This window comes from Oncorhynchus mykiss, chromosome 21 (genome assembly GCF_057628025.1).
Source record: "Oncorhynchus mykiss isolate SJ-2025 chromosome 21, ASM5762802v1, whole genome shotgun sequence".
In the NCBI taxonomy this organism is placed as follows: Eukaryota; Metazoa; Chordata; class Actinopteri; order Salmoniformes; family Salmonidae; genus Oncorhynchus; species Oncorhynchus mykiss.
Window position 1 is genome coordinate 5,557,354 of NC_143042.1, and position 23,680 is coordinate 5,581,033.

At 42.8% G+C, this 23,680-nt stretch overlaps 2 protein-coding genes across 5 annotated transcripts in view; both read left to right on the forward strand.

Moving 5' to 3' along the window:
• The first annotated feature begins 5,161 nt into the window (after positions 1-5,161).
• LOC110519829 (zinc finger C3HC-type protein 1) lies at positions 5,162-13,811 on the forward strand. Of its 2 annotated transcripts, none has more exons than XM_036957051.2 (10): positions 5,162-5,354; positions 9,560-9,662; positions 9,924-10,074; positions 10,217-10,300; positions 10,510-10,637; positions 10,856-11,004; positions 11,260-11,563; positions 11,754-11,969; positions 12,276-12,491; positions 12,783-13,811. In XM_036957051.2, exons 1-10 carry the CDS (start codon positions 5,218-5,220, stop codon positions 12,852-12,854), a joined length of 1,560 nt encoding a protein of 519 aa, XP_036812946.2. In that variant the 5' UTR covers positions 5,162-5,217; the 3' UTR covers positions 12,855-13,811. The 2 variants fall into 2 exon arrangements, with proteins under 2 accessions (XP_036812946.2, XP_036812947.2); XM_036957052.2 differs by having other exon boundaries at positions 5,164-5,354; positions 11,296-11,563.
• Positions 13,812-17,563: 3,752 nt separating this feature from the next.
• The window catches only part of LOC110490612 (ubiquitin-conjugating enzyme E2 H), a 31,162-nt gene continuing 25,045 nt past the window's right edge, over positions 17,564-23,680 (forward strand). For 2 of the 3 annotated variants that reach the window (XM_036957054.2, XM_090213599.1), the window contains exon 1: positions 17,712-17,973. In XM_036957054.2, the coding sequence (XP_036812949.1) occupies positions 17,921-17,973 (53 nt within the window). In that variant the 5' untranslated portion in view covers positions 17,712-17,920. Of the gene's footprint in view, positions 17,974-23,680 lie in introns of all 3 variants that reach the window. The other variant, XM_036957053.2, reaches the window with a different exon arrangement.

Genomic DNA, 23,680 nt, shown 5'->3' on the forward strand with positions numbered 1-23,680 from the left:
GGAGGGCATTCCCTTTCAGTACTCTCATACTGCTACTCAAGCGAAATCAACACATTATACCAAACACTTCATACCTTCAAACCCTTCACTCTGGGTTGTACAATCTAAAAAACACACACATACACAAGGGATCTGTAGACTCAGATTGTTTCCAAGCTCTTACCACTATTTGGTTGCATTGACCTGTTCTGTATTTACTTCCTGTGACATCAACTAGTCAAAATATAAAACCTGTTTTTTAGCAAATCTGCTAGGGCCTTCAAAAAGTTGGTGCTGACTTATCAGCTCAGTATTCGGTACTAAAACATTTACTTGGATTTACTCCAATTCTGGACAGTGTTCCACGTCATGGAAACAGATGATTGTTTTAGATGACATTACCTTCTTACTTAAATCACTGGTATATTCAAACTATGGAATTGAGTAATAATAATAGAATATTGTCAAATACGTATCTTATTCAATTATTCATACCTCTGTCCCAAATTTTCCCACTGTGTCAATACAGCCTGTTTTCAGTGAGTACCGTTCACTTTCACTGGTGGCTTATCTATTGGTCCACAGGAAGCTTATCTTTTAACAAAACACCAGATGGCAGCCTCTAATATTATATTAGTCCCAAGGCTCAATCCCTCTGTTCATCATGTGACCTTGTATTGAAACATTTACTCCTTCAAATTACTAAGATATTGCCTTATCAGAGGGCTATCTGAAAGCCACTAATATTACCATTCACTTTGTTACTTTCACTAGTCTCCACATCTGTTTCCTTCAACTAGGGCCCTCCCTTTCTTCCCAATGGGAAAGACCCTCTCAATCACTACTGCTAATGCACACGGATCACTATCAAACTGTGTTCTGCTTTCACTGCCACTGTAAGGTTTCAAAACAAACAAAACAAACATGATAACTTTTTCCTTATTGGATTTAAGTCTACTCTTAATATTTATTACCAATTTCTGTTGGATATTCACTTTCTGCTTCACACTCATTAAATGTCTATTATTTTGAGATTCATATGTAATGCGCCGAAATTATAAAATACATTGGCCAATTCAGAAGGGGAGCAATAAACTTCGGAGAGAGACTAAATAGACTGGGAGGCAGTGTCAGACCCCCACTCCTCCTGGGAGTGCCCTCTCCTCAATTTGCCTGTTTACTCATTGGTTTAATATCTGATCTTTTGGGACATCAACGAAAACTCTATCTGGGGTACAATAAACGGTAGCATTAAGTTTAGTTAACATGTCTCTACCTAACAAGTTACGGTTGGGTGGGTGAATACAGAAAATCATTTTCAACATTCATTGATCCTATGGAATGGGGCATAGGTTGTTTCACAATGTATTATTGGGGTGGAGGAAATCCCAAAAGCGTTTATATGTAACGCCCGGTGTCACGTTCTGACCTTAGTTCCTTTGTTTTAGTATGGTCAGGGCTCCTCGTCAGAGGAGGAAGAAGATCGTTACACCCGGGGTGTAGTGAGGAAGAAGTCAGGCGCAGGAAGCAGAGAGTTCAGGGCAGCACTTACTTTTAATGCACCACAACGGTGAACAGATGCCAACCAAAACAAATGCCCCAAACACGGGGGACTTAAACAGTCCAGCAAAAACCCCAACACACTGACAACCGTGACATACAGCCGTGTACATCGAAATAATCCCGCACAACCAGCAGGTGAGACGGCTGGTAAATAAAACCCAACCAATCAGTCTAAACTAAACACAGGTGAAACCAATAAACAGAAATGGGGAAAAAAGGGATCAGTGGCAGCTAGTAGGCCGGTGATGACGAGCGCCGAGCACCACCCGAACAGGAAGGGGAGCCACCTTCGGTAGGAGTTGTGACATTATAGCTTTATTGGTTAGGGTCTTGTACCTTTACCAAAAGTGGAGGTAGTAGCACCCGTATCCATCAACATAAAAAAAACTGGAATGAGTAGGTGTGTCCAAACTCTTGCCTGGTACTGTATCTTTGGAGAGGGCATAACAGGTTAAGGCTCTGGAGAGGGCGCGACCCTCAGAAATAATGTCATGACTCATGACCAAATATCTATCTTTGGAGAGGGCGCGACCCTCAGAAATAATGTCATGCCTCATGAGCAAATATCTATCTTTGGAGAGGGCGCGACCTTGAAAAGTAATGTCATGACTCATGACCAAATATCTATCTTTGGAGAGGGCGCGACCTTGAGAAGTAATGTCATGACTCATGACCAAATATCTATCTTTGGAGAGGGCGCGACCTTGAGAAGTTATGTAATGACTCATGACCCAAATATTTAACGGCGCTTCGGCATAATTGCATCTTACTGGGGGAAAATGTATGACAATTTTCTGCTAAAAAAATCAACAATGACAGAGCGACCTTGTGACATAATTCTTCTGATTGTGAGCAAACCAAAAAACGGTCAACATACTGAACCAAAATACTCCCTCCAGGAGCAACAAAAGAAGAGAAGAGAAAAGAAAAAAAGCATTAGCTAAATCAATTACTGAAAAACAACAACTACATGGAGGCACCTGGGATAAACAGTGTTAGGCATCAGGGGTGCTCTAGCATCTACAGCATCATTTACTATTCTTATTCTATTCTAGTCTTGCACAACACGATAATCACCAGATTGTTTCCTAACAGGGAAAATTGTTCTGTTACATGGCGAATTCGGGCAGAGAACCAGAGCGCCTCTTTCAACAAGCGCACTATGAATGGGAATGACTACCCAGACTATTTGCATAGCCCCACCCCTTCTGCGCTGTTGCTACTCTCTGTTATTATTGATGCATAGTCACTTTGATAACTCTACATATTACCTCAATTACCTCAACTAACCGATGCCCCCGCACATTGACTATGTACCGATACCCCCTGTATATAGCCTCGCTATTGTTATTTTACTGCTGCTCTTTAATTATTTGCTACTGTTATTTGTAACTTTTTGGGGGGTCTTTTCTTAAAACTGCATTGTTGGTTAAGTGCTTGTAAGTAAGCATTTCACTGTTGTATTCGGTGCATGTGACAAATAAAATTTGATTTGATTTGATACCCTTTTTGGCTTCTTTCCTGAGAGGGTACTGAGCTTTGTAAGGTCTGTGGGTGCTTTTTGGAACAAGCACAACTTGCGCAGTTCCTTTCATGCGTGCAATGTCGGTCTTTGATTTAGCCCACAGATCTTCAGGTATATCGTTTAGCCAATCATTGATCAACAGGAATTGGTTATTTTCTTGGTGTTGTCGTTGCAGTAGCACAGTATGGGGAAGAGAAAGTTGCTGTTGGAGCTGACCACTTTCTCTCTTCTTCCCAAGCCACCCAATCAGTTGTTTCCATCACTTTCTTCATCTGGACAGCTACATCTTTCCATTGTGTTCCAGGAGCTTTTGATAAGCTACAGTGGGGAACAGAGCCAGGGAGTTCATACAGACTAATCATAGTATCCGTCAGCAACACTCCAGCTGCTACGAAGTCTTCTCCTCTGTATATCCCATTCATGGTTATCTCATCTTTCTCTTTTTGTTTTGACAATCTCTGTTGGTATTCAGGGTCCTCTTCACATAAGGGAACAGCAGCAGTAGAATGTAGTTGTTCAGACACTTCCCGGTTAGCATGCAACGGGGATGCAAGGGATTGCTATCTCAGCTGTCCCTCAACATGTTGATCATTCAAGTGCCCAACATAGTAACAGTTCATCAGGCATGGGAGGATTCCATTTTCTCTCAATCCCAATGACAATCCTTCTTCAGTACAGGCATTTTTTATTTGAGGGGGACAGACAGGGCAGAATTATATGTTTGATTAGCTCAAATGTCAATAAAGGGGTTTTGGGTGGACAAAATTGGTCAATTTTAGCAGTTGACAGGTCTCTTCTGGTTCTTCATCATTGTTTTCTTCATTCTGTTTCCGCCTCATCCCACGGTTGGTAGCCCCTCATCCACCTCCTCTTCCAAATTGTTTGTCCACCTGCACGACAACAGGTGGTGACGGCCACTCTCCTTGGCCTTCTCCTACTCCAAGACAGTGTCGTCCGGGTTAAGGTTTGACTGGGGTAGGCTGTCATTGTAAATACGAATTTGTTCTTAACTGACTTGCCTAGTTAAATATTAAAAACTAAAAAGACGATGTTACCTTTCTTCATTTTTATGTTTAGTTTTATTGGTTTTATTGTTGTATTTTTTTTCTTCTACACATTCATTTAAATTGACTTACTGAAATCAGTTGAGTTGTCCTTCTAGGTTTCGTAGATGTTGTGTTTCCTCCCAGACGCGTCCCACAATGGAGCTCTGTTACGGGTGGGTCCTCACCCTCTTTTAGTGAGACTGGAATTTCCCTTTATGTCTTCCCAAGAATGTGCCACCGGTGTTCCCTCTCAGACCTTCATCGAAGGATCACGTCGAGAAGATCAAACATCCTGTTCATGACGCCAGGATTGCCATTGAATTTTCACCACTAAGGACACAAACTCAATGTAAACGAATCAATCTTTATTATAATGGCCAGAGAGGTTCACAAAATCCATTCAGGCTTGATGAAAACTCTGAAGAGGGTGTTCCATTTCAGTCCTGTTATACTGCTACACAAACAAGTCATGTAAGCATGATTTAAATTATTCATTATTTATCATTAATGTTGTTTGCTGCACGTGACTGACTGACACCTCATGAGGCTTCTTCTCTCAAAGCTGGGACCTTGAAACTGAGATACTGATTTTGGTTCCCAAAACAATGTTCTGGGCGTACTGCCAATTGGTCTGAAGAGGACTGTATCACAGTCACCTGGAGGGATGTGTACAATTCATTGCTATCTCTTCAGACAACAACATTTTCCCTCAAATCCAATATCTTGAAAACTTGACTGCTGACATGCAAAACATTTTGGAACTGTATCAACAGTGGACTACTGAAAAAAAATACTGAAAGATACATTTTTGAGCGGATTCTCCCTTTCAGAATTTCATAATTTAACCACCAAGGCAAAGGACTTCACAAGGAAATAGTTAAAACATGTATTTGATAAATAGCACTGTAACAGTATAATGATTACAGTGTATGGATTTTGACAGTAGCCTACAGCAAAGGTACATTTAGAAGAATATAATATATTTTATATGGACTTGTAAACATTGGCCACGTGAGTTGAAATCTAAGCAGGGCATTATCCCAAGCGGAACAGATAGCGTTCCTCTTTCAGGGGGGAAGATTTAGCATCTAGCACCGACCGATCATGGCGGCCCTTGGCAGTCGTGGAAATCGTCTTGACAATTCTCCTAACAGACAATTAAAATCTGTTTTAGCATCTCCAGAGAAAGTTCGTGAACTTCTCAACGCAGGTGTGTTGTCGGATGAAAACAGATCAACTGGGTAAGTTTTTGGAGAATTAACGAATGCTATTTTTTAGGGACCTAACGTTAACTAGTTAGCTAGTTTGCTAGCTAGCTTACTGTGGCTGGCTAGCTAACTAGATACCCAGTTACGGATCTAGTTTCCACATGTTGCATTACATTAGCAAGCAAGATGCACACTTTATCGAGACAGGTTTTTTTTATGCCTTTTTTTACTCGACAGCTAATTTGTGTTTGTTTTGTTATTTTACAATACTGTCTAGCCATTATAGCTGGCTATGTTACGTAAACGGTCAATCATATATGCAATGTAAATAATAATCACAAATGATCAAGACATTTAATTGCAGTATTGTTTTCATAGTAGCTGCTGCATGCGCCACTGTAGTAACATGCAATGTCTTCGAGTATGAACTTGGTTATATGTTGTTTTTTTTTATACCATATTTGATTGCTCACATGGGTCCACGTGTGTTCATAAATTAGGGTTTGTAACTATCAAATTACTGGAGTGGCTATGTCATAACCCTCGAAGTACCAGCATGAGGTGAAAATGGCATCCATATTGGTCAGGGAGAAATCCAAACCAGTGTAATTGGAATGAACTGCAGTAGAGGCATAGTCCTAATTTTACTTATGCAGGAAAATAAAAGTAAGGTATGTGTTCTATCAGAAATTGTGTAACCTAAAATATTGTCACATAATTTAATAGTTTATACAGGTTTTATACCAATGTTCTGTATAAATGTCCTCTAAAATATATGTAAACAGACCATCATAAATATCTAATTGTTTGTTTTCTTGGAAAGATGTGAGTGCTATTTTATGATACAATATCAGTGCTTGTTGCATTTACAACTTGTCTAAGTCCTATCATCAACTAATGTCAGCCAGTGTCTGGCTGTGGATTGACTGCATTGTTTGAATGGAATGTTGGCATATTGGCAGTTAATTAAAACAATTTATGGTATCATACCTCTAAAACTATCTGGCTAGCTAGCTAACAAACGTACAGTGCAGATAAACGCATTATGATAGGGATGATCAACAAGGGGCTATATTTTCTATTGAAAATAATAAAGGATGTGGAAGGTGTGTTTAACGATGTTCTAGCGGAGTGGCATTATTTTCCAGAGAACGCATACAGCCCCAAATTGATTATCCCTTATATACCATGGCTATAATTAACACATTTGCCACTAGAAATGTGTTAAACATCCACTGAAGGTTACTAGATAGCTACACTAGTTGCCGTGGTAACCAATGTGAGAGAAATGACGTATTTACCTGATTTGTTGAATATTAACAGTTAACAACTATATGCTTAACAAATAGTGAGAGATATTCATGACTAATGCTGTGCTTCTGTAGAGGGTTGGCTCCTCTCTTACACATTCACTCCCCTCAGCTGGTTTAGGTGTGTAGTCAAGGACCTTCTTGGAGACTATGGGACAGAGAGAACTTGAGGGACGGAATAACCTGTTAGCTTTGCTTCTGAGTAACTTGATCACACAGCGTAAGACAAGAGTGACCACAGTTCTTGAGTCTATCCTTTTTATTTTACAATCTTCCAAGGGCACAGCTGTGTGGAGATATGAAGAGAACAGAGGCTAGCTTTAACTGAAAGGAGAAACGGAACTGCTGTTATCACTTGTTTGTGCTCTATGATCTCACACTACCAATACACATAGGCACAAGAAGATAATAAGGTAGCTTATGATCTCCCGGGCTGCTGGGGATGGGTGGAACCAACCATGACTAAGCAGTTTTTGGGTTTCTATATAAACCCCTTGCATTTGTGTATTATTCGGACTCTCAACGATCACTTCTTGGTGGTCGTTGACCAGCTCCATTATTGCAAAAATGAATCGATATTAAGGTATAATTGTTTGAAGAAATAACAGTCTCTCCTTATTGGTTAGAATTTCCACAACACGAAACAGACAGACTTTCTAGTTTAGCTAACCAAACCATCAGTCCTAGCTTGCTATTATGAAAATCAAATTCAACAATACCAATACTGTTTTCAAGTTGACGTTTGCGTTCAAAAGCAGCTCAAACAAAACATGTAAACATGACCTATGGCCATTGAATTCTACCATACAAATATACTGTACATTATAAGGAAATAATGCCCTTCAAGCCAATTAGAAACAAGTTTTCAATGATGCCATGGTATAATTAAGCAATAAGTCCTGAGGTGGTATGGTAAACTCAGCAAAAAAAAAGGAGTGTCCTCTCACTGTCAACTGAGTTTATTTTCAGCAAACTTAACGTGCAAATATTTGTATAGACATAACAAGATTCAACAACAGACAAACTAGACAAGTTCCACAGACATGTGACTAACAGAAATGGAATGTGTCCCTGAACAAAGGGGGGTCCAAATCAAAAGAAATAGTCCGTATCTGGTGTGGCCACCAGCTGCATTAAGTACTGCAGTGCATCTCCTCATGGACTGCACCATATTTGCCAGTTCTTGCTGTGAGATGTTACCCCACTCTTCCACCAAGGCACCTGCAAGTGCCCGGACATTTCTGGGGGGAATGGCCCTAGCCCTCACCCTCCGATCCAACAGGTCCCAGACATGCTCAATGGGATTAAGATCCTGGCTCTTCACTGGCCATGGCAGAACACTGACATTCCTGTCTTGCAGGAAATCACGCACAGAACAAGCAGTATGGCTGGTGGCATTGTCATGCGGGAGGGTCATGTCAGGATGAGCCTGCAGGAAGGGTACCACATGAGGGAGGAGGATGTCTTCCCTGTAACGTACAGCGTTGAGATTACCTGCAATGACAACAAGCTCAGTATGATGATGCTGTGATACACCGCCCCAGACCATGACGGACCCTCCACCTTCAAATCGATCCCTCTCCAGAGTACAGGTGTAACGCTCATTCCTTTGACGATAAACGTGAATCCGACCATCACCCATGGTGAGACAAAACGCGACTCGTCAGTGAAGAGCACTTTTTTCCGGTCCTGCGATGGTGGGTTTGTGCCCATAGGCGACGTTGTTGCCGGTGATGTCAGGTGAGGACCTGCCTTACAACAGGCCTACAAGCCCTCAGTCCAGCCTCTCTCAGCCTATTGGGAACAGTCTGAGCACTGATGGAGGGATTCTGCGTTCCTGGTGTAACTCGGACAGTTGTTGTTGCCATCCTGTACCTGTCCCGCAGGTGTGATTTTCGGATGTACCGATCCTGTGCAGGTGTTGTTACACGTGGTCTTCCACTGCGAGGACAATCAGCTGTCCGTCCTGTCTCTCTGTAGTGCTGTCTTAGGCATCTCACAGTACGGACATTGCCCTGGCCACATCTGCAGTCCTCATGCCTCCTTGCAGCATGCCTAAGGCACGTTCACGCAGATGAGCAGGGACCCTGGGCATCTTTCTTTTGGTGTTTTTCAGAGTCAATAGAAAGGACTCTTTAGTGTCCTAAATTTTCATAGATGTCACCTTAATTGCCTACCGTCTGTCTGTAAGCTGTTTGTGTCTTAATGACCGTTCCACAGGTGCATGTTCATTAATTGTTTATGGTTCATTGAACAAGCATGGGAAACAGTGTTTAAACCTTTTACAATGATGATCTGTGAAGTTATTTTGATATTTATGAATTATTTTTGAAAGACCGGTTCCTGAAAAAGGGACATTTATTTTTTTACTGAGTTTATATGGCCAATATACCATGGGCTGTTCTTACGTACAACAATACGCGGATCGCTAGGACACAGCCCTTAGCCATGGTATATTGGCCATATGTCACAACCCCCTGAGGTGCCTTATTGCTATTGATGAAATGTTTACCAACATAATTAGAGCAGTGAAAATAAATGTTTTGTCATTCCCATGGTATACGGTCTGATATACCACGGCTTTCAGGCAATCAGCATTCAGGGCTCGAACCACCCACAGTTTATAATTTACACTATGTTATGACAGCACTGGCAAACCATGGTTGACCAACTCCCTGACCAAAATGGCTGACCTTTATCCATCATAAGAAGGTCCATGACCATTCTAGTATTCTAATTCCTAATTCTATGGTTGGTACACTGTGTACATGAGATGTTGCTGACTTGTGCGCGACACAGAATATCATACATAACATTTTTAAAGTACCCTATACGAATTGTTGTATTTGATGAATGTTTGTTTAGCCCTATAACTATAGCTAATGCAAATTCCTTCTGTGACATGTTTATTCTTCTTGTGAATTTCAGTGTTCAGGGGGAGCTGGATAAGGTGGCACCAAACGGCAACAGTCAAGTTCCTTGTGAAGCGTCTAACAAAGAAGCCTTTTTCACAAGAGTGGAGTCCTACTCTATATCCTTTCTGCATCCACGCTGTGACATTACATGTTATACTGCCAAAGAGTTGTGTGAATAACCTTTTGAGTAGTACTGTAGTTGTCCAGCACACCCTTTGTTGTCTTTTACACACTAATAACATTGCCTACATTCCCCTTTTCACATTTTTCATCAAGAAAATAACTTTTCACATTTATTTAATCATAATGCTCATTATGATAATATCTAGTGTGCTGTGTAAACTTCCTGTGTAAAAAGGTTTCCTTAGCGGGAGCACTGTCTGAGATGGGCAGGAAAGCCCCGGACTCTCTCCCCCCTGAAGTGTGCCAGCTATGGCTGGATCAACGTGGGATGTGACATGTTGAAATGTTCAAGTTGCCAGGCTTTCCTCTGTGCATCACTACAACCAACCCTGGACTTCCAGAAATGTGAGCAGAGCAGAGCAACTGGTTTCACACCCTCTGCTGAACATTCAACCATTATTGCACAAGCCTTTGTTTTTGTTATTGTTTAAAACACAGAATGTTGTCATTAATTTGTAGCTAAATTCTACTTCTTTCCTCACCATAGATGATTCCCGGATAGCAGAGATAACTAGACAACTACAGACACAGCATGAGAAGTTTTGTCCATGGCCAGACTTTCCATGCCCAGGTAATGCAAAACTTTAATTAATGAATCCTCTTGTTGATTGGAGGTGGGTACCATTGTCTGTGTTCATTAGGCAACAAAAGAAAGAAATTGTATGGATGTACTGAAACAGGGAGGGACTACATGGACTTGTCCAATAAGAAACAGTCATTTTTAAAATTTCTGTTGTGTACCTTACTGAACCTGACCGTGATGTTGTATTGCCATTTTAGACCGGTTCTGGCTTGTCCCGGCGAACGAGCCATCAGTGCTGCTCAGTGCTTTCCTGGTGCGCTTTCACACCACCTGTCTCCTGGAGCAGCAGCTACCTGCCATGAAGCCAGAACAGCTTAAAACCATGGTGAGGGAGGGGAGCCATGTTCCTACACAGCAATGAATCACCTATAGAAAGATGGGCTCTGTCCAGATACTAGCCCCTTCCCCTTGTGGAGGTCTATCTATCAACCCTTGGTTTGGGAATGCAGTTCAGCTTTTTCTCCACATGGCTTCTTGCATTACGATCCATTATCCTTTGCACAAAGACAATCCCTCCCATCTCACCACTTTGTTTCCCTGCAGTCTTTGACGGAGGATGTGATTAGCACTCTACTGCAGTTGATTGAGGATGAACAGAAGAAGCAGGGCAGGTCCCCTCTGAAGTCCACCTCTGATGCCCTGTCTGTCCAGGTGGCTGCCTGCATCGTGGCCCTCTGTGGCTGGACTGGAAGGTTAGACAAGGCTCACAATCTCCTTTTTATTGACAAAACATTTAGAGACGAAACATTGTAACATTAGAAAAATACCACATATCACTCTTACCAGATTGTGGCACTTAAAAGCCTTTATTGAATTGGCATCTCCATGTAGGAAAGTTAAAAACATTTTCTTGTCTTAACTTTTCATTTTGGAAAGCAAAAAGCAGCTTAGCATATTAACTCAACTCTTTTTTTTTCTTCCCCTCTGTATTCATGTTATATTAATAGGTTTGTTTCCACCTTCTCCTCTTGCTGTTTTTGCAGCCCAGCTCTGCACGCCACGAGCCTACCCCTCCTCACCTGCTCCTTCTGCATGCGCAAAGTGGGTCTGTGGAACTTCCACCAGATGGAGGGAACGGGAAAAGAGGTAGAGGGAGACGTCCCAAAGTCCCCCACCACCCCGACGTCATCTACACCCCTGCCTGCATCCGAGGCCCAGGGGGACAGGAAGACTCCCACCTCGCCCTCACCTTCTCCTACTCCCTACCGCAGGGGGCTGCGGAGCCAGGACAAGACCAGAGGCTCAGAACAGGTAGGTCTCAGGCAAGGCAGGCCACTTGAACTGGACAAATAGGTTAAGGTGGGAGTTGGAAGTTCTAGCAAACCTGTTTCTCCAGTTTCTCGGTTCTTTGTAGCTTTCATAATGTTGTAACGTGGACTCTCATACCTCTAGTCATGGATCTGTTTGTTAAAGTTGTTCTCTGTTGATTGTGTCTTGGCAGCCTGTGGGCAATCCGTCCCCCATGGTGGTCCGCACCCGCAGCAGGGACTCTCCCAGCCCCAGCGAGGAGCAGCTTGGCCCTCTGCCCAGGGGGAAGAGGCCCATGACCGGGGGCCGAGGCCAGGGGGAGGGGACAGGGAGCGAGGGGACTGCTTCGGGGGGCTCCAGCCCCCAACGCAACCCCAAACGCATGTGCCTCTCCTCAGCCAGTAGCCCTGTAAGTCTTTACTCTCTGTGTTTGCACCAGGTGTGTCTGGATTGTCCAGACCTGGGATGTGTGTGTACTCTGTAGCAGATATAATACAGACAAATATATCTATTTTAACACCAACCTTACCTAAAAATGTCTGCCTTGTTCTAACTGATCTTGACCACTGGGTGCATGGGGGAGGGGAATGCACTTCAAGGTGAAGTTAAACTACTAAACTGACCCATGAGCAGCATCTAACTTCACCCTACTCCGGTGCATGCCACATGCTATGCAACAGTCGCCTGTTGACTTTCTCCATGCTCTTGTTTTCAGGATGGCCCCCTGCATAGGAGTGTGTTTGACCCACTAGCCCAGCACAGAGACTGGTGCCCCTGGGTGAATGTAGGCAAGGAGAACACCCAGCCCACTGGTGGTGTACCCCTGCTGGGCCAAGACGGAGAGCACCAGCAGGGCTGGAAGGCTGCACTGACTCTCCTCCTCCCCATGAAGAAGCACTTCAGCCCAAACAAGGCAGCCAGTCCCCTACAGGTGAGAATCAAAAACCTGGATGTGGTAAAATGGTGGTCCTGTGTCTCACTTGGTTGAGCATGGCTCTAACAATTCCAGCATTGTGGGTTTGATTCCTGCTGGGAGCACCCATACGAAAATTTAAGCTTAAAAGGATGTAAGTCACTCTGGATAAAAGCGTCTGCAAAAATGGCGTACTATTATGACAATGGAGAAATGTATATTGCATTGTTACAGTTTCAGCATTTGGTCATACCTCTGCTATATGAGCAAGCTTCCATTTCTAACACTTCTGTTCCCTCTTTCCTCCAGGGTCCACATGACAAGTCTAAAAGAGTGTTTGCTATCTTCCGTCAGTGGCAGGTATCTTCCCCATCTCAGTAAGGTCTTCCTCTCCACCCCAGAGACAGGATCATCGTGACATTCTCCATTGATATTCTTCCCTGTGGTATGCTGTACTGTACTAGTTGCACTGACAGTGGTTTCATATCCGTGTGTTTCTCCCATCCGTTAAGTCAGGTTTACAATCATGGGGGGGGGTGATATGAATTGAAGTACAGATGAGGATGGTTTTGCCAATGAACTTTGTAATGTTGCCCGGCTGCATGGTTCGAAAGCGATGAGTTCTTCACAGACATTGCCCACCAAGGAAATTCTGTTCTGAATGCAGTTTTTTAAAAGTGGGTTGACTTTACACTAAACTTAGAACCCACAGAATGCAATGGCACACGGACACTGCCTGGTCTCAGACCTGCGCCTTGCCTCGTTTGTTTTACCTCCTATGAAGACCACATGTGCTCTTGTCCTGTCGTGTGTCTATGGCATATATGAGGGACAAGGACTCTGAAATCTACCCCGTGAGAAAGAGCCATCTGGCTTACACTGGAAAAAAAGTCAAATGTATTATCTTCAAAGAGTATACTCTGTCATGTAGAAGTTTTTTACCCTAAAAGCTGTGAGGAAGTCGGTTTTTTTCAGTGCTGTTTTTTTTCCAGAGAATATAAAGACGTAGATATAGGATTTCTAAACTTTAGGCGTACTAAATTTTTTTGCAATTTTGTTACACAAATATTTTTAGAAACTTTTTGAAAAAGCTTTTTGGTTGTGTTAGTTTGCAAGTCTAAAGTGCTAAAGGGAGGGAGGGGGAAATGTTTTAATTGTAGATGTTAAACCAGGTAGAACAAATCATTTGCTGTAGAAGTCAGAGGATGTTTGGGGAAAACATTGATTAGTCTTTCATTCCATTTGCCTTTGTGGTTTTCTTAGCCAATGCAGTCCCTTCTACTGTGCATGTGCTTTTACTCTCCTAAGAGGATTTAATAAAATGTTCCTCTTTCTGCATGTTTATTTTTACTCTGCATTTTTATCTTCATGTGTTCCCACAGCATATCCAATTTGTTGTGGAAGGATAAACTAATGACAAATTAAAATGCGACTTCAGAAGAGAACATGTCGCCGGCACTGTTCCAGTAAATGTGGTCTTAATAAGTAGTTTGGAGAACGAAGCTTGGATCTGGGCCTCTATCCGCATAGCATCTGAGTGCTGATCTAGGATCTGCCTGTATAATCTTGTCAGTTATGATCTTAAAAAGCACAACTGATTCTAGACCAGCACTCCTACTCTGATATGCTTTGAGGATACAGGCCATGGTTTTGAGTGGCCCTTAGTCTTCTCACAGCAGCGTCTATGACCTACACAATAGCCCTAACTCTTCCCGGGCTGTCCTGTGGTTCCACACTGAGGTACTCAAGGTCAGCCCATTATCCATTACAGTGGCAGTGAAGAGTTTCATTTCAGGGTCCTCCCTGGTGGCCATTTTGTCTGCTCTCATTTAAAACCAGACAACATGTGCAGTTTTTTCCTTCACATCTTAGAATCAGTCAAGCTTAGTACTAGTAATGCTACTCAGGTTGAGGCGTAATATCTAGCCTATTAGTCTGACTTACACAACCAATGGTAATATATTAGAAAAAGAAAGCAGTTAGTAGAGAAGAAAAACATGGCTGTTATGAGAGCAGCAGCTAACTGAGTTTGTCCTTGATACATCATTGCATTTATAGCCTTGGTCTTGCTCAGAAAGAACTCTCTTGGTTAGGTCCCATCTGTATCCTATGTTGTTGCCAGTTGCCACCCAACATCTGTGCATTCACCGCTGGGGGAGGGAAGGGGAGTCAAACAAATATGCCACATGATGGGGGAGAATCTGTCTGAACTGGAAGCAATCCCACAGAGAAGGACGTGTCCATGAAACTAATATATTCCTGAACTCGGAACCAAAATATGTAAATCAAATCAAATGTATTTATAAAGCCCTTCTTACATCAGCTGATATCTCAAAGTGCTGTACAGAAACACAGCCTAAAACCCCAAACAGCAAGCAATGCAGGTGTAGAAGCACGAAGCAACTTAAGATATTCACGATTTGATGGATGAGGAATCTGACAAGCGTGCCTTTTAGCTTTTTATTGCATCAAGGATCAATGCAATCTTTTATATTCAAACACCCATTTAATTAAGATCACTTCATTGCTCAATTACACACAAGGACTTACTGAAATTTGATTTCCACTTTTAACCCAACCCCTCCGAAAGACATACAGTACCAGGCAAAAGTTTGGACACGCCTACTCATTCAAGGGTTTTTCTTTATTTATACCATTCCTACATTGTAGAATAATAGTGAAGACATCAAACTATGAAATAACACATATGGAATAATGTAGTAACTAAAAAAGTTAAAATATATTTTATATTTGAGATTCTTCAAAGTAGCCACCCTTTACCTTGACAGCTTTGCACACTCTTGGCATTCTCTCAACCAGCTTCATGAAGTAGTCATCTGGAATGCTTTTCCAACGGTCTTGAAGCAGTTCCCACATGCTGAGCACTTGTTGGCTGCTTTTCCTTCACTCTGTGGTCCAACTCATCCCAAACCATCTCAACTGGGTTGAGGTTGGGGGATTGTGGAGGCCAGGTCATCTCATGCAGCACTCCATTACTCTCCTTATTGGTCAAATAGCCCTTACACAGCCTGGGGGTGTGTTTTGGGTCATTGTCCTGTTGAAAAACAAATGATCGTCCCACTAAGCGCAAACCAGATGGGATGGTGTATTGCTGCAGAATTCTATGGTATCAATGCTGGTTAAGTGTGCCTTGAATTCTAAATAAATCACTGACAGTGTCAGCAGCAGAGCACCATCACACCACCTACATGCTTCATAGTGGGAACCACACACGTGGAGATCACCTACTCTGTGTCTCACAAAGACACGGTGGTTGGAAACAAAAATCTCAAATTTGGACTCAAATTTCCACTGGTCTAATGTCCATTGCTCATGTTTCTTGGCCCAAGCAAGTCTTTCTTCTTAATGGTGTCCTGTTAGTGGTTTCTTTGCAGTAATTTGACCATGAAGAACAGATTCTGACAGTCTCCTCTGAACAGTTGATGTGTCTGTTACTTGAACTCTGAAGCATTTATTTGGGCTGCAATCGGAGGTGCAGTTAATTGCTGATTTCTGAGGCTGGTAACTCTAATGAACTCATCCTCTGCAGCGAAAGTAACTGGGTCTTCCTGTGGCGGTCCTCATGAGAGCCAGTTTCATCATAGCGCTTGATGGTTTTTGCAACTGCACTTGAAGAAACTTACAAAGTTCAAAGTTTCAACGTTTTCCAGATTGACTGACCTTCATGTCTTAAAGTAATGTTGGACTGTCATTTCTCTTTGCTTATTTGAGCTGCTCTTGCCATAATATGGACTTGGTCTTTTACCAAATAGGGCTTCCTTCTGTATACCACCCCTACCATGTCACAACACAACTGATTGGCTCAAACAAAATTCCACAAATTAACTTTTATCAAGACACACCTTTTAATTGAAATGCATTCCATGTGACTACCTCATGAAGCTGGTTGAAAGAATGCCAAGTGTGTGCAAAGTTGCCATGTTACTTTTTTAGAATCTGAAATATAAAATATATTTGTATTTGTTTAACACTTTTTTGGTTACTACATGATTTCATATATGTCCTAGTTTGGATGTATTCACTATTATTCTACAATGTAGAAAATAGTTCAAATTAAGAAAAACCCTTGAATGAGTAGGTGTGGCCAAACTTTTGACTGGTACTGTACATATACAGGTTTTGGAGAAGGGGCCTGTTCTTGTGGGGGGTTAAGTGCCTTGCTCTATGGCACAACGGATAGGATTTGATACCAGCAACTCTCTGGTTGCTCCCCCTCACACACTTACACTGAACTGGAGAAGCACAGTGATTAATGAGGCCCTCTGCTCTATTTTGGTATTTTATTTTGCCTCTGCAGCGCCTTTGACCTTGCGATTGATGAGTAGGCTCTCTCTCTGTGTGTGTGTGGCTGGATTTGGGTTGCGGGTGTGTGGAAAGACGGTAGGTAATGGAATACTCCTTGTGAGAATGGTGTTGTGACGAAAATCTCTCCCTGACAGAATTCTACCCCCCCCACACCCCACCCCCCCTTCGAGTACTTCATTGCTGCAACTTGCTTGCTAGTTAAGATTTCTGCTCTTCACTCCGTTGTCAGTCTAGCCTATATTTCTCTGATCTTAGTAGCAAAAAGCATTTTTTGTCTGCAGTTTTCGTTTTGGCTATTTGTTTCAAGTGTATGTGGCGGTTCTAGCTTGTATGGCGCTCTGGGCGAACCCCCATCAGCGCTCTGGGGGCGCCCGCACTAGGGGCGCCCCGTGCCGCCTCTGGCAAGATGTCGCCCGTACCTAAATCCGCTACTGATTTGCATTAGGTCTATGAATTCATCTCTCCCATGTCTTATTCAACTAATATTTTTGAAAGTGTAAGGATAGTAATTCAGTCATTGTTGTTCTGAAATGTTTATTGCTTGCCAACATTTTACTCTCTCCTCTATGTTTAATATAACACACGTACATTCATTATTAATTTCGGTTGTTCAAAATAAAGTATTTAACTCTGTACCACAGAAAGTATTTTACTCCAGCCACCAAATTAAGGAAATTAGAAGGGGGGGGGGGGTTTAGCAGGGGGAGAGAGAGAGAGAATTAAGAGTGCCATTACCACTTTTTTTTTTAAAGCAAACACTTTATTTTCATATTAAAATCTCAGTCTATGGTCAAAATAATAGCTTAGCTATGTGGCAGCTTGTCCATCAAACATTTTTACGTTGATAAGTCTGTAAAGACTACTAACACAATTTTGCCATTTATGTTGACGTTTTTTGTCTCGTGTATATGACGCAGTCGGCGGAGGGATAGCAGAAGCTTCAGGACAGTGAGAGCTCAGCAGCGAGAAGGGGTATACGTTGCTGCAGATAGAGTAGAGGACGTGGAAATATTTCGTTATACGCATTTGCGACGAAAGCAAATGTAAACTTTGGGATAATACAGCTAGACGTTTGAGCTGCCATCACTTTACGACTTGGTGTTCAACAGTGGAATATAAAAATGTCGTCTCCAAGTCCGGGTAAAAGGCGAATGGATACTGACGTGGTGAAACTGTATCCTTTCAGAACATAAACAACAGAATTCAAGCTAGCTGCTAACGTTCTACACTATTTAGCTAGCGATATTTTTTCTGTGATTTTCCATCTTTCTACAGATGGCTAGTAATGACAGCTGCTTGAAATGCATAGTTTGTGTAATACATTAATAGCATTGATTATTGCTCACGTTTAATGGCAATAACGTTAACTATGTATATATATAAAAAAAAGTGTATTTCTAATGCTAGCTAACGTTACAGTAGATAACTTGGCTTAGGTAGCTAGCTAACGTTACCTTGATGAATTACATGCCACAGTTAGCTATGATGTCTAGCTAACGTTAGCTAATTAACCAGACTAGGCACAGAGACTGATAGAATGTGTTGCCAAGTTTGTTGTTAATTACCTGCTAGTTAGCTTTCGCTATCTTGTTTTAAAACCATTTAAAATGTTGAAACGTTAATTTGTTTGTTTTTCAAACCAGCCAAAGCTCAGTATTTTTGACGTGGTTACAGTAGCTAATAAACCCATATAAAAAAAATGTTGTCCTGCTAGCTAGCTATCGTTACACAAAAGGACATCCTGTTGTTTTGCTCGAGTTGACCTAGCTACCTTAACTTACCTAGTGGAAGATGCAATTTCAACTTCACGATTTTTATATATTGTATATATTATGAACCGAAATGACGAACATTAAGACTCAAGCCCACGCCTGCGGTCATGAAGGCTATTAGCAAAAGTACTTTTTATCCCATTTTCAGGTTGACTTATCACGTTTGTTTACATAACGCTACGACACAAACTGCTTTATTTCGACCATCACTGAGTCTCTTGAGTCTCGACGACAAACTTAACGCGAGGGCTCGCTCGAAGAGATTTGGTCGTCTTCGAAGTATAGCTAGCTATTTTGTTCTTTTCCATTAAACTATGAATTACTTTTATCTATCACGAAAATACCAATCTGTTTATTTGATTAGCTGTTAGGTAGGCAGACAAATTGGATTTGTATCTATCATAACATGGCTGCATTGCGGAATAGAATAGTTTGCAGAAAATGTTATTCTCTTATTTCGATAACCACTAAAGAACCATTGGCTAGAGAACTACAGCTTAACCATCTAGGTTTGTGGGGCTTCATGGACCTGTGCTGTGCGCTGTCAGATTCTTTACTTTTGCATTCAACAATAGCTCGAGAGTTCCCATTTTGTTATAGATCCCTTTCTGCCTCTATACATCTACAAAGAAATGAACAAAGGCAACAGGACTCCCATTTACAAAACTGTTTTTTAAGTTAATTTTCTTTGTATATGCTTAAATGCAGTGCAAAGTTATTGAAAAATATTCTAGGCCTATTGAAGTTCCCTGCGAGATTCAGGAGGGGGGAGAACAAGTTTTGTTTTTGTCCCCAGTGTGCCCTGCAGTGGAGTTTAATGATTGGGTCGGTCTGTTACTACCCGGAAACCAGTAGAGGGTGGGACTAGGAACAGCTGATTGAGTGACCTCAGTTCTTGTTCAAATATGGGGTAGGAGGAGGGGGTTGGAGAAAACCACAAACAAGACTAAGCCCTTCCTCCGCTGAGAGTCACAAAAGCAAGTGCTGCAGGGAAAAAGTTGTTGAACAAAGGCAGTTTTTTTCCTTGTTTTGAGTAGGGTAAAAATGCTTCTTTGTCAGTAATTGCTGCTGAACCTTTTGCAGCTCCAGTTAAGCTTTTAGCCTACTTTTGCCTTTTTTATTTTATCATTGGGTGTAGTTGCCGGAGTTAAATGTGGAGAGTGGTCACTTCTATCGCTAGGCCTACTTTGCTTTTTTCAAACCAATTCCTCAGAGTTCCATAGTTTTGAGTCATGCTGAATTCTGCCTGCCTGCTACTCACTGGCTTATTTATTGTGCCGTCCTCCCTAAGGCATTTGTATAAGTGCTCCTTGCTAGCAACTGCATTTGTGTGTGGGGCATATGTTCAAGAAAAAATGCTATTTGTGTGCATGTATGGCACGCTTGTGTGCACCTCCATCTACGCTTGAGTTGTCCTTGTTTGTGTATTAGCAGGGTTGGGGTCAGGGACACTGCGCAGCTGTTTTGTGTGGAGTGTGTCCCTGCAGTAGGCAGCACAGCACAGTCTTCTCTCTGTGCTCCAGATCACCACAGCCTCCCCCATGTAACCAAAACCTGAAACTAACACCGGTTTTGGAGAGGGACTTCTCATGGGGCTGACTGACGCCGAGAACAAACCACGCTTAATTTGTTGCGGCACAAGAGAGCGTAAAAATCTGGAGCAAGCTCAATAGGGACTTCATGTCAGAATGACCTGGCCGTGTAGCATAGGGTTTGAAACTCTTCCTAAGTCAGAAAACAAAATGGGGATCTGCCTGTGTCGTTGGCACCTACCTCCATAACATGGAATAGGTCAGGTCTGTCCTTCAGATTGAATGAAATAGTCCCAGTACAGGTATGGAATGTCTTGTTACACTTCCTGCTGCTGTAGGTGCACTCCCTCTTCTGTCTACATCTCTTCTGTTTCTCTCTTTCCCTCTTTCAGTCTCCCTCTTGATCACTCACACCACATCAAAGCTTGCTGTCTGAGTGGCAATGGATCTTGCATCAGTAATCCCTGCAACATGAAATACCTGTAATCTACTACATAAATCCACTACTATCTACTTTTATGTAGGACTGTTATAGCTAAGTTACACTGACTGCTTGAATATTTCCAGTTAATTGGTGACATACTGTACTGGTTGACCGGTATTTTTCATTCTCAGCATCTCGTGTAGTGGGAATAAGCCTAACCCTGTGTCCTCACTCCTCTTTCACCCGCTTGGTCAGTACTTCACTGGATAGGCATCTTTTCAACATGTAGGCTTTGCATTGATCTGTGAAGGTGCACTTGTGTAGGAAGTGGTGCTCGTGAGGACCTGAGAGAGTCTCATTATTCTGTAATTTACCCTGGCTGTTGAACTGGAAGCCCCCAGGACTTCACAACCAACTGAGTACAATGGGCTATTATCTATATCACTGTCGCTATACGGAATGACTACAAACTGGTTTAAAAGACTTGGAGAGAGTTGAACAAAGTTTCCTCTTGTTCTTAAACACATGGCCAAAATTGTGAGCCATTGTTGGCTATTTCAGCTGTTAGCAGGAACATTTTTATATTTGAAGGTAGACACCGGTGTTGAGAATAAGGTGTAGCCTACACTTAGCCTAGTATTTCAAAGGTACAGTAGGCCTAACCCTAAGCACTGAAAGGATAGAGCTGCTGCTTTCAAGTTGCGGGACTCTAACCCGGAAGCATACAAGAAATCCTGCTATGACCTGCGACAAACCATCAAACAGGCAAAGCGTCAATAAAGGGCTAAGGTTGAATCATACTACACCGGCTCAGACGCTCGTCTTTTGTGGCAGGGCCTGCAAACTATTACAGACTACAAAGGGAAGCACAGCCGTGAGCTGCCCAGTGACACGAGCCTACCAGACAAGCTAAATCACTTCTTTGCTCGCTTCGAGGCAAGCTACGCTGACGCATGCATGATAGCATCAGCTGTTCCGGACGACTTTGTGATCACGTTCTCGGTAGCCGACGTGAGTAAGACTTTTTAAACAGGTCAACATACACAAGGCTGCGGGGCCGGACGGATTACCAGGATGTGTGCTCCGGGCATGTGCTGACCAACTAGCAGGTGTCTTCACTGACATTTTTCATCGTGTCCCTTATTGAGTCTGTAATAACATGTTTCAAGCAGACCACCATAGTCGCTGTGACCAATAACACAAAGGCAACCTGCCTAAATGACTACAGACCCATAGCACTCATGTCCGTAGCCATGAAGTGCTTTGAAAGGTTGGTAATGGCTCACATCAACACCATTATCCCAGAAACCCTAGACCGACTCCAATTTGCATACCGCCCAAACAGATCCACAGATGATGCAATCTCTATTGCACTCCACACTGCCCTTTCTCACCTGGACAAAAGGAACACCTATGTGAGAATGCTGTTCATTGACTACAGCTCAGCGTTCAACACTATAGTGCCCTCAAAGCTCATCACTAAGCTAAGGATCCTGGGACTAAACACCTCCCTCTGCAACTGGATCCTGGACTTCCTGAAGGGCCGCCCCCAGGTGGTGAGGGTAGGTAGCAACACATCTGCCACGCTGATCCTCAACACTGGAGCTCCACAGGGGTGCGTGCCCTCCTGTACTCCCTGTTCACCCACGACTGCATGGCCAGGCACGACTCCAACACCATCATTAAGTTTGCAAACGACACAACAGAGGTAGGCCTGATCACCGACAACGACGAGACAGCCTAGAGGGAGGAGGTCAGAGACCTGGCCCGGTGGTGCCAGAATAACAACCTATCCCTCAACGTAACCAAGACTAAGGAGTTGATTGTGGACTACAGGAAAGGGAGGACCGAGCACGCCCCCATTCTCATTGACAGGGCTGTAGTGGAGCAGGTTGAGAGCTTCAAGTTCCTTGGTGTCCACAACAACCAACTAGAATGGTCCAAACACACCAAGACAGTAGTGAAGAGGGCACGACAAAGCCTATTCCCCCTCAGGAAACTAAAAAGATTTGGCATGGGTCCTGAGATCCTGAAAAGGTTCTACAGCTGCAACATCGAGAGCAACCTGACTGGTTGCATCACTGCCTGGTACGGCAATTGCTCGGCCTCTGACTGCAAGGCACTACAGAGGGTAGCGCGTACGGCCCAGTACATCGCTGGGGCTAAGCTGCCTGCCATCCAGGACCTCTACACCAGGCGGTGTCAGAGGAAGGCTCTAAAAATTGTCAGACCCCAGCCACCCCGGTCATAGACTGTTCTCTCTACTACCGCATGGCAAGGCAGCTTAGCTTCTCAACAGTTTTTACCCCCAAGCCATAAGACTCCTGAACAGGTAATCAAATGGCTACCCGGACTATTTACAGTGTGTGACCCCCCCCCCCCCTCTTTTTACACTGCTGCTACTCTGTTTATCATATATGCATAGTCACTTTAACTATACATTCATGTACATACTACATTGGCTAACCGGGCTATCTGCATTGTGTCCCGCCACCCACCAACCCCTCTCTTACGCTACTGCTACTCTTTGTTCATTATATATGCATAGTATGTACATGTAGATATGGTTAGTGACTATCTCAATCAGCCTGACTAACCGGTGTCTGTATGTAGCCTCGCTACTTTTATTGCCTCGCTACTGTATATAGCCTGTCTTTTTACTGTTGTTTTATTTCTTTATTTACCTAACACCTTTTTTTGCACTATTGGTTATAGCCTGTAAGTAAGCATTTCACTGTAAGGTGTACACCTGTTGTATTCGGCGCACGTGACAAATAAACTTTGATTTGAAGTTGTACTCGCAGTCTTAACAAGGGAAGGACTTTTCTGAAGGTGCCCTTAAACATGTAGGGAACTTCTTCCGTACGTCATTTGTTCTGATGTTGTGCATGTTGTGTTTTACTGAGTCAGTGACACATTTTCCTCTCTTGAGTTAATCAGGACATGGATTTTTTATTATTATGGATATTCATAACCAGACATTGTTGTTTAAGGTTAAACCTCTCTCAGGCTGGGCTGGATAGGGCCTGAATCCCCAACTGAAAGACCATAATAAGTGATTGGATAGCGGTTCTCTGAAGCATGTCGGATAGCCAGTGAATCTTCAGGGAGGCTGTGCTATGGGAGCCTGGGGCTGTGTTTTCACATGCTTCG

Excerpts from the sequence above, each read along its gene's own strand:
- LOC110519829 (XM_036957051.2), top strand. The coding sequence starts at position 5,218 with ATGGCGGCCCTTGGCAGTCGTGGAAATCGTCTTGACAATTCTCCTAAC. Across the intron at positions 9,663-9,923 it reads CAAGAGTGGAGTCCTACTCT|TGTCTGAGATGGGCAGGAAA; the intron begins ATATCCTTTCTG and ends TAGCGGGAGCAC. Across the intron at positions 10,638-10,855 it reads CAGAACAGCTTAAAACCATG|TCTTTGACGGAGGATGTGAT; the intron begins GTGAGGGAGGGG and ends GTTTCCCTGCAG.